The following is a 12756-nucleotide window of genomic DNA, read 5'->3' as shown; positions in this document are numbered from 1 at the left end:
GTGAACACAGATCTGAAGTACCAATTCAACTCTTCTGCCATTTCTTTGATCCCTGTAATATATCCACTCGTTTCTGTTTTCAAGGGCCCAATTTTAGTCTTAACCATTTTTTTCCTTTTCACATACCTAAAAAGGCTTATACTATCCTCCTTGATATTTTTGGCCAGAGGAGATAGGCTGCTCCTGAGAAACATTACTCTTTATTAATAATGGCATTTCCAACTCCAAGCATTGCACAGAGTTACCTATTCATGAATTAACAACTGGAGTGAGTGATTATGCAAGCACGGGTTAGCTCATTAACTCGGAACATGAGCAAAGAGAGGTCACAACAGCAAGAACAGAAGGAGTCCATTCCCTGATCACAATCTTGTCAGGAATGGGATCCAGGGTTACAGGGACAAGGATCAAGTATTTCACTGAGATTGATAGTGTTGTCTAAGAGCTTTAAGAATGCTTGCAATGTTGTCACAGAACTGCACCTCACTAGTCAGAAATAGCACAGTGTGGGTGGAAACAGCTTGACAGAACCTCGAGGGAGTTGTCTTCTCACAACGTAACTCTAAGGTTAGAATCTTGCATATCTCAGTTTATTATGTAGTTAGCATTAATATTTAATAAATAGAGGTCTAAAGAAACTTAAGCCTGGAGACAGTTCTTGACCCCTTGATTAATGTGCCTTGAACCCAAAATGGCAGATGATGAAACCATAAGAGACAGCTTAAGCTGGTACCATGGAAACATCACCTGTGGCGACTGACTTGGCCATGGGGAAAGCAATAGGGAACCCACACCCCCGAGTAATTCAAGAAAGGTACAAGGCTTGAGCATATTTCTTTTGTTCGTAGAGAATGGTTTCCTTGCGCGTGAATGTGCATCAATTCTAACAAGTTCAGATGAGCACACATTAATAGCTTGACGGATAATGATTTGATTTTATAACTATCAGTTTTCATCATGACAATGCCTCAGCCAATCAGAATTGACTTGCCAACCAACAAGCAACTAGCCATTTAGATACAGAACCGGCTCAAAGGTAGAAGACAGAAGGCGATAGTGGAAGGTTACTTTTCAGACTGGAGGCCTGTGACCAGTGGAGTGCCACAAGGATCAGTGCTGGGTTCACTGCTTTTCGTCATTTATATAAATGATTTGGATGTAAACACAGGAGGTATGGTTAGTAAGTTTGCACATGACACCAAAATTGGAGTGCAGTGGACAGCGAAGGTGGTTCCCTCAAATGGGCCAATGGGCTGAGGAGTGGCAGATAGAGTTTAATTTAGATAAATTTGAAGTGCTGCATTTTGTACAGGCAAATTTAAAGATAAGTCTCTACAAGAATTGTAACAGTGGGCATCCATTTGTTATATTCACTCGTGGGATGTGGGCGTCACTGGCTGGTCTAACATTTATTGCCCTGTCCTTAATTGCCCCTTGAGAAGGTGAGGGTGAGTTGCCTTCTTGAATCGCTGCAGTCCATGTACTGTAGGTAGACCCACAATGCCCTTAGGGAGGGAATTCCAGGATTTTGACTCAGTGACAGAGGTGAATCAGGAATGATGTTGGACCTCCATCTCGTTTCAAATTTCCCTTATGTCCACCCAAACAGGAGACTGTGACATTCTTCTGGAATGGGGATGAGAGGTGCGGGAGAGGAGGAGGAGATATCTCCCAGGATGGGAGCTATGACCCTGATGCCTTCATAAAGATGCTGTCTCTCAGACAAGAGATTAATCCATGATTTCCTAAGTCGTGGGCGTCAAAACTCCTGAGGCAATGTTCAGGAGCAGGAACGTCTTCCAACATTATGGCCCACAGTCCTCCCTTAACCAGCAACTAAACCAAGCTAACTGACCAGTCAGCAAGCCACCCGAGACTCTTTCACAGTTACAGCGCTTCAAAGTGATCTGTTACCAGGGAACTGCTAAAAGCGGACTCCAGGAGGCTATGTTTATTATGACAGGCATTTCCAAGAAGGCATTGGATGAGAACTTGAATAAAAATAATGCTCAAGGGTGTGGTGGAAAAATGCAGGAGATTGGCACTTGTTAAATAAACATATTTCATGGGCTGGTGCAGGCACAGTGTGTCAAATAGCCTCTTTCAAGGCTGCAACAGGTTTTGGGTGACCAGTTTCTGATCTAATCTTTGGGAGCAAGTACTTGACTTACCAAATCATCGGTGGTGACTGGCTCTCCTTTCTTATTGGAAGCGACCACCATCTTCCCCAGCCGTGCCCTCATGTCCTTCAAACTGTCAGTCAGGGCCAGCACCGCCATTATCTCACTCGCCACTGTGATGTCAAACTGTGCCTGAAGTGACGAGTAACACAAGGAGACTCACTTTAATGTTCTTGACTGAGAAACTGTGCCTTTCTTACTTCTCAGTTAGGTTAAAAAAACAATAATTTCATCACAATAATCCTATAAAAAGTGATATTTGGAAAAACTATTTATTATCAAACAAACACTTTCTTGTTTATGCCGGGGTTACAGAGAGACAGGTACAGCACAGGGTTAGATACACAGTAAAGCTCCCTCTACACTTTTAAACTCAAAGTAAAGCTCCATTTACACTGAGCTGAAAATATGTTGCTGGAAAAGCGCAGCAGGTCAGGCAGCATCCAAGGAGCAGGACAATCGACGTTTCGGGCATGAGGCCTTCTTTGGGAATGAGGAAGGTGTGTCCAGCAGGCTAAGATAAAAGGTAGGGAGGAGGGACTTGGGGGAGGGGCGTTGGAAATGCGATAGGTGGAAGGAGGTTAAGGTGAGGGTGATAGGCCGGAGTGGGGGTGGGAGCGGGGAGGTCAGGAAGAAGATTGCAGGTTAGGAAGGTGGTGCTGAGTTCGAGGGTTGGGACCGAGACAAGGTGGGGGAAGGGGAAATGAGGAAACTAGAGAAATCTGAGTTCATCCCTTGTGGTTGGAGGGTTCCTCGGCGGAAGATGAGGCGCTCTTCCTCCAGCCGCCGTGTTGCTATGGTCTGGCGATGGAGGAGTCCAAGGACCTGCATGTCCTTGGTGGAGTGGGAGGGAGAGTTGAAGTATTGAGCCACGGGGCAGTTGGGTTGGTTGGTCCGCGTGTCCAACCAACCCAACCACCCCGTGGCTCAACACTCCGGCCTATCACCCTCACCATAACCTCCTTCCACCTATCGCATTTCCAACTCCCCTCCCCCAAGTCCCTCCTCCCTACCTTTTATCTTAGCCTGCTTGGCACACCTGAAGAGGCTCATGCCTGAAACGTCGATTTTCCTGCTCCTTGGATGCTGCCTGACCTGCTGCGCTTTTCCAGCAACACATTTTCAGCTCTTATCTCCAGCATCTGCAATCATCACTTTCTCCATTTACACTGACCCCATCAAACACTCCCAGAACAGGGATAGCACAGGGTTTGATACAGATTTATCATCAGTGAGTGGTCAAATTCGATGACTAGTTAACTCCAAAACTGACACGGTGAATAACCCAAGTGCAAAACTGGGATTCCTAGCCTGCATGAATTGTTTTGTGATCACTCACAAATCTCATGGGGAATTCAGGAGAAAGCTTTTATCCAGATGGTGGGAAGAATGTGGAGGAAGCAATTGAGGCAAATAGGATGTGTGCGTTAAAGGAAAGTTAGTTAAACAGACAAGGGAAAAAGGAATACAACATTGACAGGAGGAGGTGAAGCAGGATGGCAGGAGGTGGAGCAGGATGGCAGGAGGTGGAGCAGGATGGCAGGAGGTGGAGCAGGATGGCAGGAGGTGGAGCAGGATGGCAGGAGGTGGAGCAGGATGGCAGGAGGTGGAGCAGAAATGCTGACCAAGGCCTGTGGGCCAAGTGGCCTGTTTCTGTGTTGTTTTGATTTGTGATGGGACATCATCATCATGAATTGCTCCGTCTGCAATTTTTTCCTGACAGAAAATATGGGCTTGGACAACACAAGGAATGAGCGTGGTCTCACTTCACCTGGCGCTCAGAGCAGAGAGGTCGAGGAGATCAAGGGAAGAAAATGGAAGGCTTACTGTTCTGGTATATCCCTTCTCAGTACTGGACTGGCCGATCGTTATCTTCCTCAGGAACCTGTCGTTAGTATCCATCACTTTAAAACATAAAATCTGTGTATCAGAGACACTAACGTAGTAAATGAACACATCCCAGTTCTGATCAAAAGGCATCAATCAAAAATGTGTTAGCTCTGATGCTGCCAAACCCACTGAGCAGTTATTTGTGAACAAATGAATGGTTAACCATCACAGAATCAGTGACAAGGAGAAAACAAAACTGTGTCAAAAGCAGTGAAAAAACACTCAGCCAGCCAGTGGTTTGGATAAGTTAATATCAAGTATGGTGGGACTGTTCGATGAGAGGGGTTCAGGATGGGCTTGTACTCACTGGAGTTTTGAATGAGAGGTGACCATATTGAAACACAGAAGTTTCTTAGGGGACCAGAGAGGGAAGGTATGGAAACGTTGTCTCTCCTTGTGGAAGAGTCTAGGACCAGTGGCCATAATCTCAGAATAATGGATCACACATTTAAGACAGAGATGAAGAGGAATTTCTTCTCTCAGAGAGTAAGGATTCTACAGAATTCTCGACGACAGGAGACTGCTGAGGCTGGGTTTTTGAAGTATCCTCAAGGCTGAGACAGACAGATTTTCAGTAAGGGAATGAAGGGCTATTTGGAAAAGGCAGGAATGTGAAGTCAAGGATTATCAGACCAGCCATGACCTCATTGAACAGCAGGGCAAACTCAATGGCCTACTTCGGTTCTCACTGCAGAATGATGGAGGAACAGAAGTCTGGCCAGATATTGGATTAGTTTCCAAATGTCATCTCCAACAACAACTTGCATTTATATAGTCCCTTAAACGTAATGGAGAATCCCCAGGAGTTTTAAAAAAGGGTTATAAAGCAAAACATAACACCAACCCCCAATCCACCAAAGGCTTGCTCAAAGACGTAGGCTGGAGTGGCTTGAAGTAAGAATGTGGGATGGATAGGTGATTCAAGAGCTATGAGCTTGTCCCATTACCCTGCCCCTCTCCCTGTTAAAATAAAAACTGTTGGGCTTGGAGCAGGAGTCAACTATGTATCTGAATGGACAATGGGAAAGCTCAAGTTACACAGACCTGGCTAAGCAATAACATCTAAGATGCATGAACATCTGATAGCGTATGGGAAATAGACAGGAGTTAATAGGAAGGAGTCCACAGTTAAAATCAGCAGGCCTGTGGTGGAGTGGCTGTGATGTAAGTAAAGTGGATTCGGGGGAAGTGGGATGCATCAATGAAATAAAAACAAAATTGCTGGAAAATGCAGTCTACTGGAAAGGGTTTGGCAGGGGCAATGGTGTCTCAGGAAGATGGAAAACCGTTCAAAGCACAAAGTATGTTAAATAATCACAGTCACTACAACACAAAGCATATTCAGAAGGTGCACTGTAACACACGACAGGCTAAGGTGGTTCTCTACCTCGCTGCCATGTGATCGTATCAGGTTCAATATCCAGCCTCACAAAGCGATGTATTTCTTCTTCAGTCAGTGCAGTGGGCTCAGTTTTGTTAATTCCAAGTTTCTGGGAAGAGAACGAGAAATTGCAGATTAAGATCCATAATTCATGAAAAAGCCCAGCTGAGTCAGGCAGATGGTGAAACAGTGAATGGTTCAGTTTACATGGTGCCCGCTCCCAGGAGGCTGAACCTTGTTCAGTTGGGTCAAGGCAAGAGGAACTTTCTGTTTTAGCAATTCTTGACCTTGTGCTCAGTCAATGATTATATACCAGGTACAAATCAGGAAATCACAGGGGATACTGTGAGGAGATGGAGGTGAGGTGAAGATCCAAAAAGCAGGGGAATCTAACAGGAGATGGAAACATAAAATAACCTCAAGGAAAGTCAGACTTATCACGGGGGAACTGTTTTTTTTCACCCCCACAACACTACCGCTAAATCACGGGGGAACTTAGCACAAACAGCCCACAGTAGATGTGGTGTATATGGATTTTAGTAAGGCGTTTGATAAGGTTCCCCATGGTAGACTACTGCAAAAAATACAGAGGTATGGCATTGAGGGTGAGTTGGAGGTTTGGATTAGGAGTTGGCTGGCTGGAAGAAGACAGAGGGTAGTAGTTGATGGCAAAGGTTCATCTTGGAGTGCCGTCACTAGCGGTGTTCCACAAGGATCTGTTTTGGGACCATTGCTGTTTGTCATTTTTATAAATGACCTGGAGGAGGGGTTAGAAGGTTGGGTGAGCAAGTTTGCGGATGATACGAAAGTCGGTGGAGTTGTAGACAGTGAGGAAGGATGTGGCAGGTTACAGCGGGATATAGATAAGCTGCAGAACTGGGCAGAAAGGTGGCAAATGGAGTTCAATGTAGCTAAGTGTGAGGTGATTCACTTTGGTAAGTGTAATAAAAAGATGGGGTACTGGGCTAACGGTCGGATACTTGGTAGTGTGGATGAGCAGGGGGATCTTGGTGTCCATGTACACAAATCTTTGAAAGTTGCCACCCAGGTAAATAGTGCGGTGAAGAAGGCATATGGCGTACTGGCTTTTATTGGTAGGGGAATTGAGTTCCGGAGTACTGAGGTCATGTTGCAGTTGTATAAGACTCTGGTGCAGCCACATCTGGAGTATTGTGTGCAGTTTTGGTTGCCATACTATAGGAAGGATGTGGAGGCACTGGAACGGGTGCAGAGGAGGTTTACCAGGATGTTGCCTGGTATGGTAGAAAGATCGTATGAGGAAAGGCTGAGGCACTTGGGGTTGTTTTCATTGGAGAAAAGAAGGTTTAGGGGTGACTTGATAGAGGTGTATAAGATGATTAGGGGTTTAGATAGGGTCAACAGTGAGAATCTTTTTCCACGTATGGAGTCAGCTATTACAAGGGGGCATAGCTTTAAATTAAGGAGTGGTAGGTATAGGACAGATGTTAGGGGTAGGTTCTTTACTCAGCGAGTCGTGAGTTCATGGAATGTCCTGCCAGTAACAGTGGTGGACTCTCCCTCATTATGGGCATTTAAGCGGGCATTGGATAGGCATATGGAGGATAGTGGGCTAGTGTAGGTTAGGTGGGCTTGGATCGGCGCAACTTCGAGGGCCGAAGGGCCTGTACTGCGCTGTATTCTTCTACGTTCTATGTTCTATCTGATTGGAACTTGACTCGTTGAACAATTTGTTCATGGGATGTGGGGATTGCTGGCTAGGCCCACCCCTAATTACCTAGAAGACAGTCAAGGGTCAACCACATTGCCATGTAGCCTTTATAACATGCAAGCCAGACCAGGTAAGGATAGATTTCCCTCTCAAAAGGGGATCAGTGAACCAGATGGCTTTTTCTGACAATTGATAGTGGTTACATGCCAGTTTTAATTCCAGATTTGTACTGAGTTCAGATTTTACCATCTGCCATGGTGGGATTTGGGGCAGCATGGTGGCTCCGTGATGCCTCACAGTGCCAGGGACGCAGGTGACTGACTGTGTGGAGTTTGTACATTCTCCCAGTGTCTGTGAGGGTTTCCTCTGGACGGTCCAGTTTCGTCCCACAGCCCAAAGATGTACGAATTAGCTGGATTAGCCATGGCAAATGTGGGGATGGAGTGGGTCTGGGTGGGATGTTCTTCAGAGGGTCGGTGTAGACTCAGTGGGCTGAATGGCCTGCTTCCGCACTGTAGAGATTGTATGATTCGAAACCATGCCCCCAGAACAATTGCCGGGGCTTCTGGATTACCAGTCTAGTGACACTACCACAATACCACTGCCTCCCCTTGGGTAGCAGGAGTGTGTTAATACTTTTCATTAACAAATATCTCGAGATGTGGGGCAAAGGTGGGTTGGCCACAGATCAGCCACAATCTCAGTGAATGGCAGAAGAGCCTGTGGGGCCGAATGGACTCCTCCTCGTCCTATGTTAAGACTCACACCTGCAATCTCCTAAGCTGAATCTGGCTGAACGCCCGAACTCCTTTATTGGAAGGTACCAGACGGTCGTACAGTGCCTGCAATGAAAGAATGGGGGATGGTTAGGCCATTTCCAAATGCACCAAGACGGAAGGCGAAATCTTCAAAGGTAACGATACCTTGTCAGATTGCGTGGCCTCATGGAACATGCGAGCGTCAATAGCAGCAGCGACCAGGTTGTTGGCAGCAGTGATGGCATGGATATCGCCCGTCAGGTGGAGATTGAACTGCAAGGAGACAAGCACCATCAGAGAACATAGGAAGGAAGCAGGACTGAAACCGGGTCTGCCCTCCTCCTTCCCTCCCTACCCCCACCATCCTCAACTCCACAGCTATTTGGAGTACAGATCATGCTCCTCGGTCAGAAACATTTCCCAGCACGTCAAGTTAAAAAAAAACTGAATGACAAATGAACATAGGGTACGGAAAGAGTTAAAGGAAGTGCACAACTTGGGAAAAAAAAGGGATGAGGTGAGATCTGGGGCATGGATAGGGTGAACGTCCAAGGTCATTTCTCTGGGGTGGGGAGTCCAAAATTAGAAGGCATAGGTTTAGGGTGAGAGGGGAAAGATTTAAAAGGAACCTAAGGGGCAAATATTTCACACAGAGAGTAGTGCTGAGGAATGGCAGATGGAGTTTAATTTAGATAAATGCAAGCTGCTGTATTTTGGGAAAGCAAATCTTAGCAGGACTTATACAGTTTTGAGTAGATTTGTAGCTCAGGTTGAGGTTTTGGATGTAGGTTTGCTCACTGAGCTGAAAGGTTCATTTCCAGACATTTTGTTACCTTACTAAGTAATATCTTCAGTGGGCCTCAAGTGAAGCAATGCTGAAAATTCCTGCTTTCTATTTATATGTTTGGGTTTCTTTGGGTTGGTGATACCATTTCCTGTAGTGATGTCACTTTCTGTTCCTTTTCTCAGGGGGTGGTAGATGGGGTCTAACTCAATGTGTTTGTTGATAGAGTTTTAGTTGGAATGCCATGCTTCGAGAAATTCTCGTGCGTGTCTTTGTTTGGCTTGTCCTAGGATGGATGTGTTGTCCCAGTCGAAGTGGTGTCCTTCCTCATCCATATGTGAGGATACTAGTGAGAGAGGGTCATGTCTTTTTGTGGCTAGTTGGTGTTCATGTATCCTGGTGACTAGCTTTCTGCCTGTTTGTCCAATGTAGTGTTTGTTACAGTCCTTGCACGGTATTTTGTAAATGACATTAGTTTTGCTCATTGTCTGTATAGGGTCTTTCAAGTTCATTAGCTGCTGTTTTAGTGTGTTGGTGGGTTTGTGGGCTACCATGATGCCAAGGGGTCTGAGCAGTCTGGCAGTCATTTCCGAGATGTCTTTGATGTAGGGGAGAGTGGTTAGGGTTTCTGGACGTGTTTTGTCTGCTTGTTTGGGTTTGTTGCAGAGAAACCGGCGGACTGTGTTCATAGCTGGAAAGTAAGATGGACAGGTGGGACAGGTCATGAGGATAGTGCTGAGCTGGAAGGTTGAAACAAGGGTAAGGTGCGGGGGGGAGGGGAAATGTAGAAACTGGTGAAGTCCACATTGATGCCCTGGGGTTGAAGTGTTCCGAGGCGGAAGATGAGGCGTTCTTCCTCCAGGCGTCGGGTGGTGAGGGAGTGGCGATAGAGGCGGCCCAGGACCTGCATGTCCTTGGTGGAGTGGGAGGGGGAGTTGAAATGTTCAGCCACGGGGCGGTGGGGTTGATTGGTGCGGGTGTCCCGGAGATGTTCCCTGAAGCGCTCTGCAGTTAGGAGTCCTGTCTCCCCAATGTAAAGGAGACCGCATCGGGAGCAACGAATACAGTAAATGACATTGCTGGAAGTGCAGGTGAAACCTTGATGGATGTGGAAGGCTCCTTTGGGGCCTTGGACAGAGGTGAGGGGAGAGGTGTGGGCACAGGTTTTGCAATTCCTGCGGTGGCAGGGGAATGTGCCGGGAGGGGAGGATGGGTTGTGAGGGGGCTTGGACCTGACACTCCTAGGGAGTGTTGCTGAACAAAGAGACCTTGGAGTGCAGAATCACAGCTCCTTGAAAGTAGAGTCGCAAGTAGAAAGGATAGTGAATAAGGTGTTTGGTATGCTTTCCTTTATTAGTCAATTGGGAGATCATGTTGTGGCTGTACAGAACATTGGTTAGGTCACTGTTGGATTACTGTGTGCACTTCTGGTCTCCTTTTTTTCAGAAGGACATTCTGAAACATGAAAGGGTTCAGAAAGATTTCCAAGGAATGTTGCCAGGGTTGGAGGATTTGAGCTACAGGGAGAGGCTGAACAGGCTGGGACTGGAGCGTCGGAAGCTGAGAGGTGACCGTATAGAGGTTTATAAAATCATGAGGGGCATAGATAGGATAAATAGACAAGGTCTTTTCCCTGGGGTGGGGGAGTCCAGAACTAGAGGACATAGGTTTAGGGTGAGAGGGGAAAGATATAAAAGAGACCTAAGGGGCAACTTTTTCACACAGAGGGTGGTGTGTGTATGGAATGAGCTACTAGAGGACTTGGTGGAGGCTGGTACAATTACAACATTTACAAGGCATCTAGATGGGTATATGAATAGGAAGGGTTTGGAGGGATATTGGCCAGCTGCTGGCAGGTGGGACTAGATTGGGTTGGGATAACTGGTCGGCATGGATGAGTTGGACCGAAGGGTTTACTTTCATGCTAGACATCTCTATGAAAGGTTAAAACAGGGAGTCTGACAGAAAAGGGACAATATCTGAGGAGAAAGTTCAGTGATCAGGATGAAGAATGTCAGGTGACTCCACATGGAGGAAGATCAGGAAAAACGATTTTGAGGTCAGTTCAGGATAGGCACCAGTTATAGGCCTGGGATTACAGCACAACTTCCTGCTAGCTACAAGAGACTTGTAGTTCACCCTCACCCTATCGAAATACAGAGAATACAAGAGGAGTAACTTTCCCCGTTAGCAAAAGCACACCACTGGGCTTATTTCTGAAATGAAAATGTCATTGCTATCTGATGGGCTCTGAACTGGAGGGAGGAAGGAGTGAAATACGAGTTACACCACACACAGAGATAGTTACAAATAAAATTACAGGAACCAGATGTTTGGCTGCAATTATACAGGGCCTTGGTGGGACTTGGTCTGCACTTTTGGTCTCCTTGTCCGAGGAAGGATAAACGCGGGGAGTCCAGAACCAGGGGATCATAGTCTAATGAAATGGGGGAGACCATTTAGGACTGAGATAAGGAAAAATATCTTCATCCAGAGAGTGGGGAACCTGTGAAATTCTCTGCCACTGAACGTGGTTGCGACCAGAACAGAGTATTTTCAAGAAGGAGTGAGGTGTAGTCCTTACACTGAAAGAGATCAAAGGGTATGGGGAGAAAGTGGGAAAAGGTTGTTCAGGGATGATCAGCCATGATCATATTGAATGACAGAGCAGGTTCAAAGGGCCGAATGGCCTCCCCCACCTCCTGTTTTCTATGTTTTTATTGGTCTAAATTTCAAAAAATATACAAAACATTTATACTGTTCAAAAGTCAGCTATGTCACCAAGCATACATCAGGACAATTGCAAGAATGCCAAATTTCAAACAGTCACAACAATTTAAAACTATTTAGTAAAAATCAAAAGTCTTTTATTCTAAGTTTGTGTGAAGATTTGTAGCTCGGGTGCTCCTGAGCACTGAGGATGTCACCTAGACAGGGGACGAAACGTTTGCAACAAAAATTTCCAGCTCGGCCAACAGAACCACAACAGTCTTTTATTCCATACATTTTTCTCATTTAAAACAAAAACTGAATTAGGAGATTGAGAGTTCTAGCTTCAAGGCTACAAGAGAAGGCAAGTTCCGAGTCAGTGTGACAGTAGGGTAATATGTTACCTCTTCCATTGGGATAACCTGGGAATATCCACCACCTGCTGCTCCACCTGGAACAGATAAAATGCAACCAAGAGCTCTTATAATAGCGTTGAAGCCCCGAGGTAATCATAAACAAGCAAACGATTTGTATTTACAGTTTTTATTTTAACATGCTTGTAGTTCCATATTCTCAAATCTGGCAGTTTCAGGATTCAGCTGTACTGGATTTCTGAACAAAGATTGGAGTGAACCACATAATCTAAATTGGAATATATTAATTCACTGAATAAGGAACATGAAACAACTAATGGATACCATTGCAGGATGTGTTAGCTACATTGCCATGTTGCTGCTAATAATAATTCACGTCTCATTAGCTGAATTTAATACTTCATCCATTGCTCCCGACTTCCCCGTATCAGTGCAGCCTGTGATAGGTTTTTTGGATAGTATCAGGTTTTGGGTCACTGGGTTTGAGACAGCGTCCCTGTATATGAACCGTAAGAAGTAGATGCAGAATTCAGCATCCATACTCGACAATGTCATATTAACACAGGAGTCAAAGTTCATCGAGTTAAATGAGAGTGTGGAGTTAAGGCCACAGTTAAATCAGCTGTGATTATACTGAATGGTACAGCAAGCTTGAGGGGCTGATTGGCCTACACCTGCTCTTAATTCATACGTCCCTACAATCTAACAACCCATCCATGAACACTCTACCATTCCGCACTATATTCACACCATCAGTCCTCTCAGCATATAAAAATCTATTGATCTGTCTTCAGAACAATTAGTTTTTTTATTTATTCACAGGATGAGGGTGTCGCTGTCTAGGTCAGTATTTATGGCCCATCCCTAATTGTCCAGAAGGCAGTTAAGAGTCAACCACATTGCTGTGGGTCTGGAGTCACGTGTAGGACAGACTGGGTAAGAATGGCGGTTTCCTTCCCTCAAGGACATCAGTCAACCAGATGAGTTTTT

At 45.6% G+C, this 12756-nt stretch overlaps 1 protein-coding gene across 2 annotated transcripts in view; it reads right to left on the bottom strand.

The window, feature by feature from the left end:
* Nucleotides 1-12756, bottom strand: part of mthfd1b (methylenetetrahydrofolate dehydrogenase (NADP+ dependent) 1b) — a 97394-nt gene that overhangs the window by 32868 nt on the left and 51770 nt on the right. For both annotated transcript variants that reach the window (XM_043696891.2, XM_043696890.2), the window contains exons 13-18: nt 11797-11843; nt 8065-8172; nt 7909-7983; nt 5458-5560; nt 4008-4084; nt 2172-2312 (exon numbers count right to left, since the gene is read on the bottom strand). In XM_043696891.2, the coding sequence (XP_043552826.2) occupies nt 2172-2312; nt 4008-4084; nt 5458-5560; nt 7909-7983; nt 8065-8172; nt 11797-11843 (551 nt within the window). The remainder of the gene's footprint in view (nt 1-2171; nt 2313-4007; nt 4085-5457; nt 5561-7908; nt 7984-8064; nt 8173-11796; nt 11844-12756) is intronic.

The sequence above is a fragment of the Chiloscyllium plagiosum genome, unplaced genomic scaffold (genome assembly GCF_037043375.1).
Source record: "Chiloscyllium plagiosum isolate Xiang-an unplaced genomic scaffold, Cpla_swu_hap1 HiC_scaffold_8, whole genome shotgun sequence".
NCBI lineage: Eukaryota > Metazoa > Chordata > Chondrichthyes > Orectolobiformes > Hemiscylliidae > Chiloscyllium > Chiloscyllium plagiosum.
This window is presented reverse-complemented; position numbering and strand designations above follow the sequence as displayed.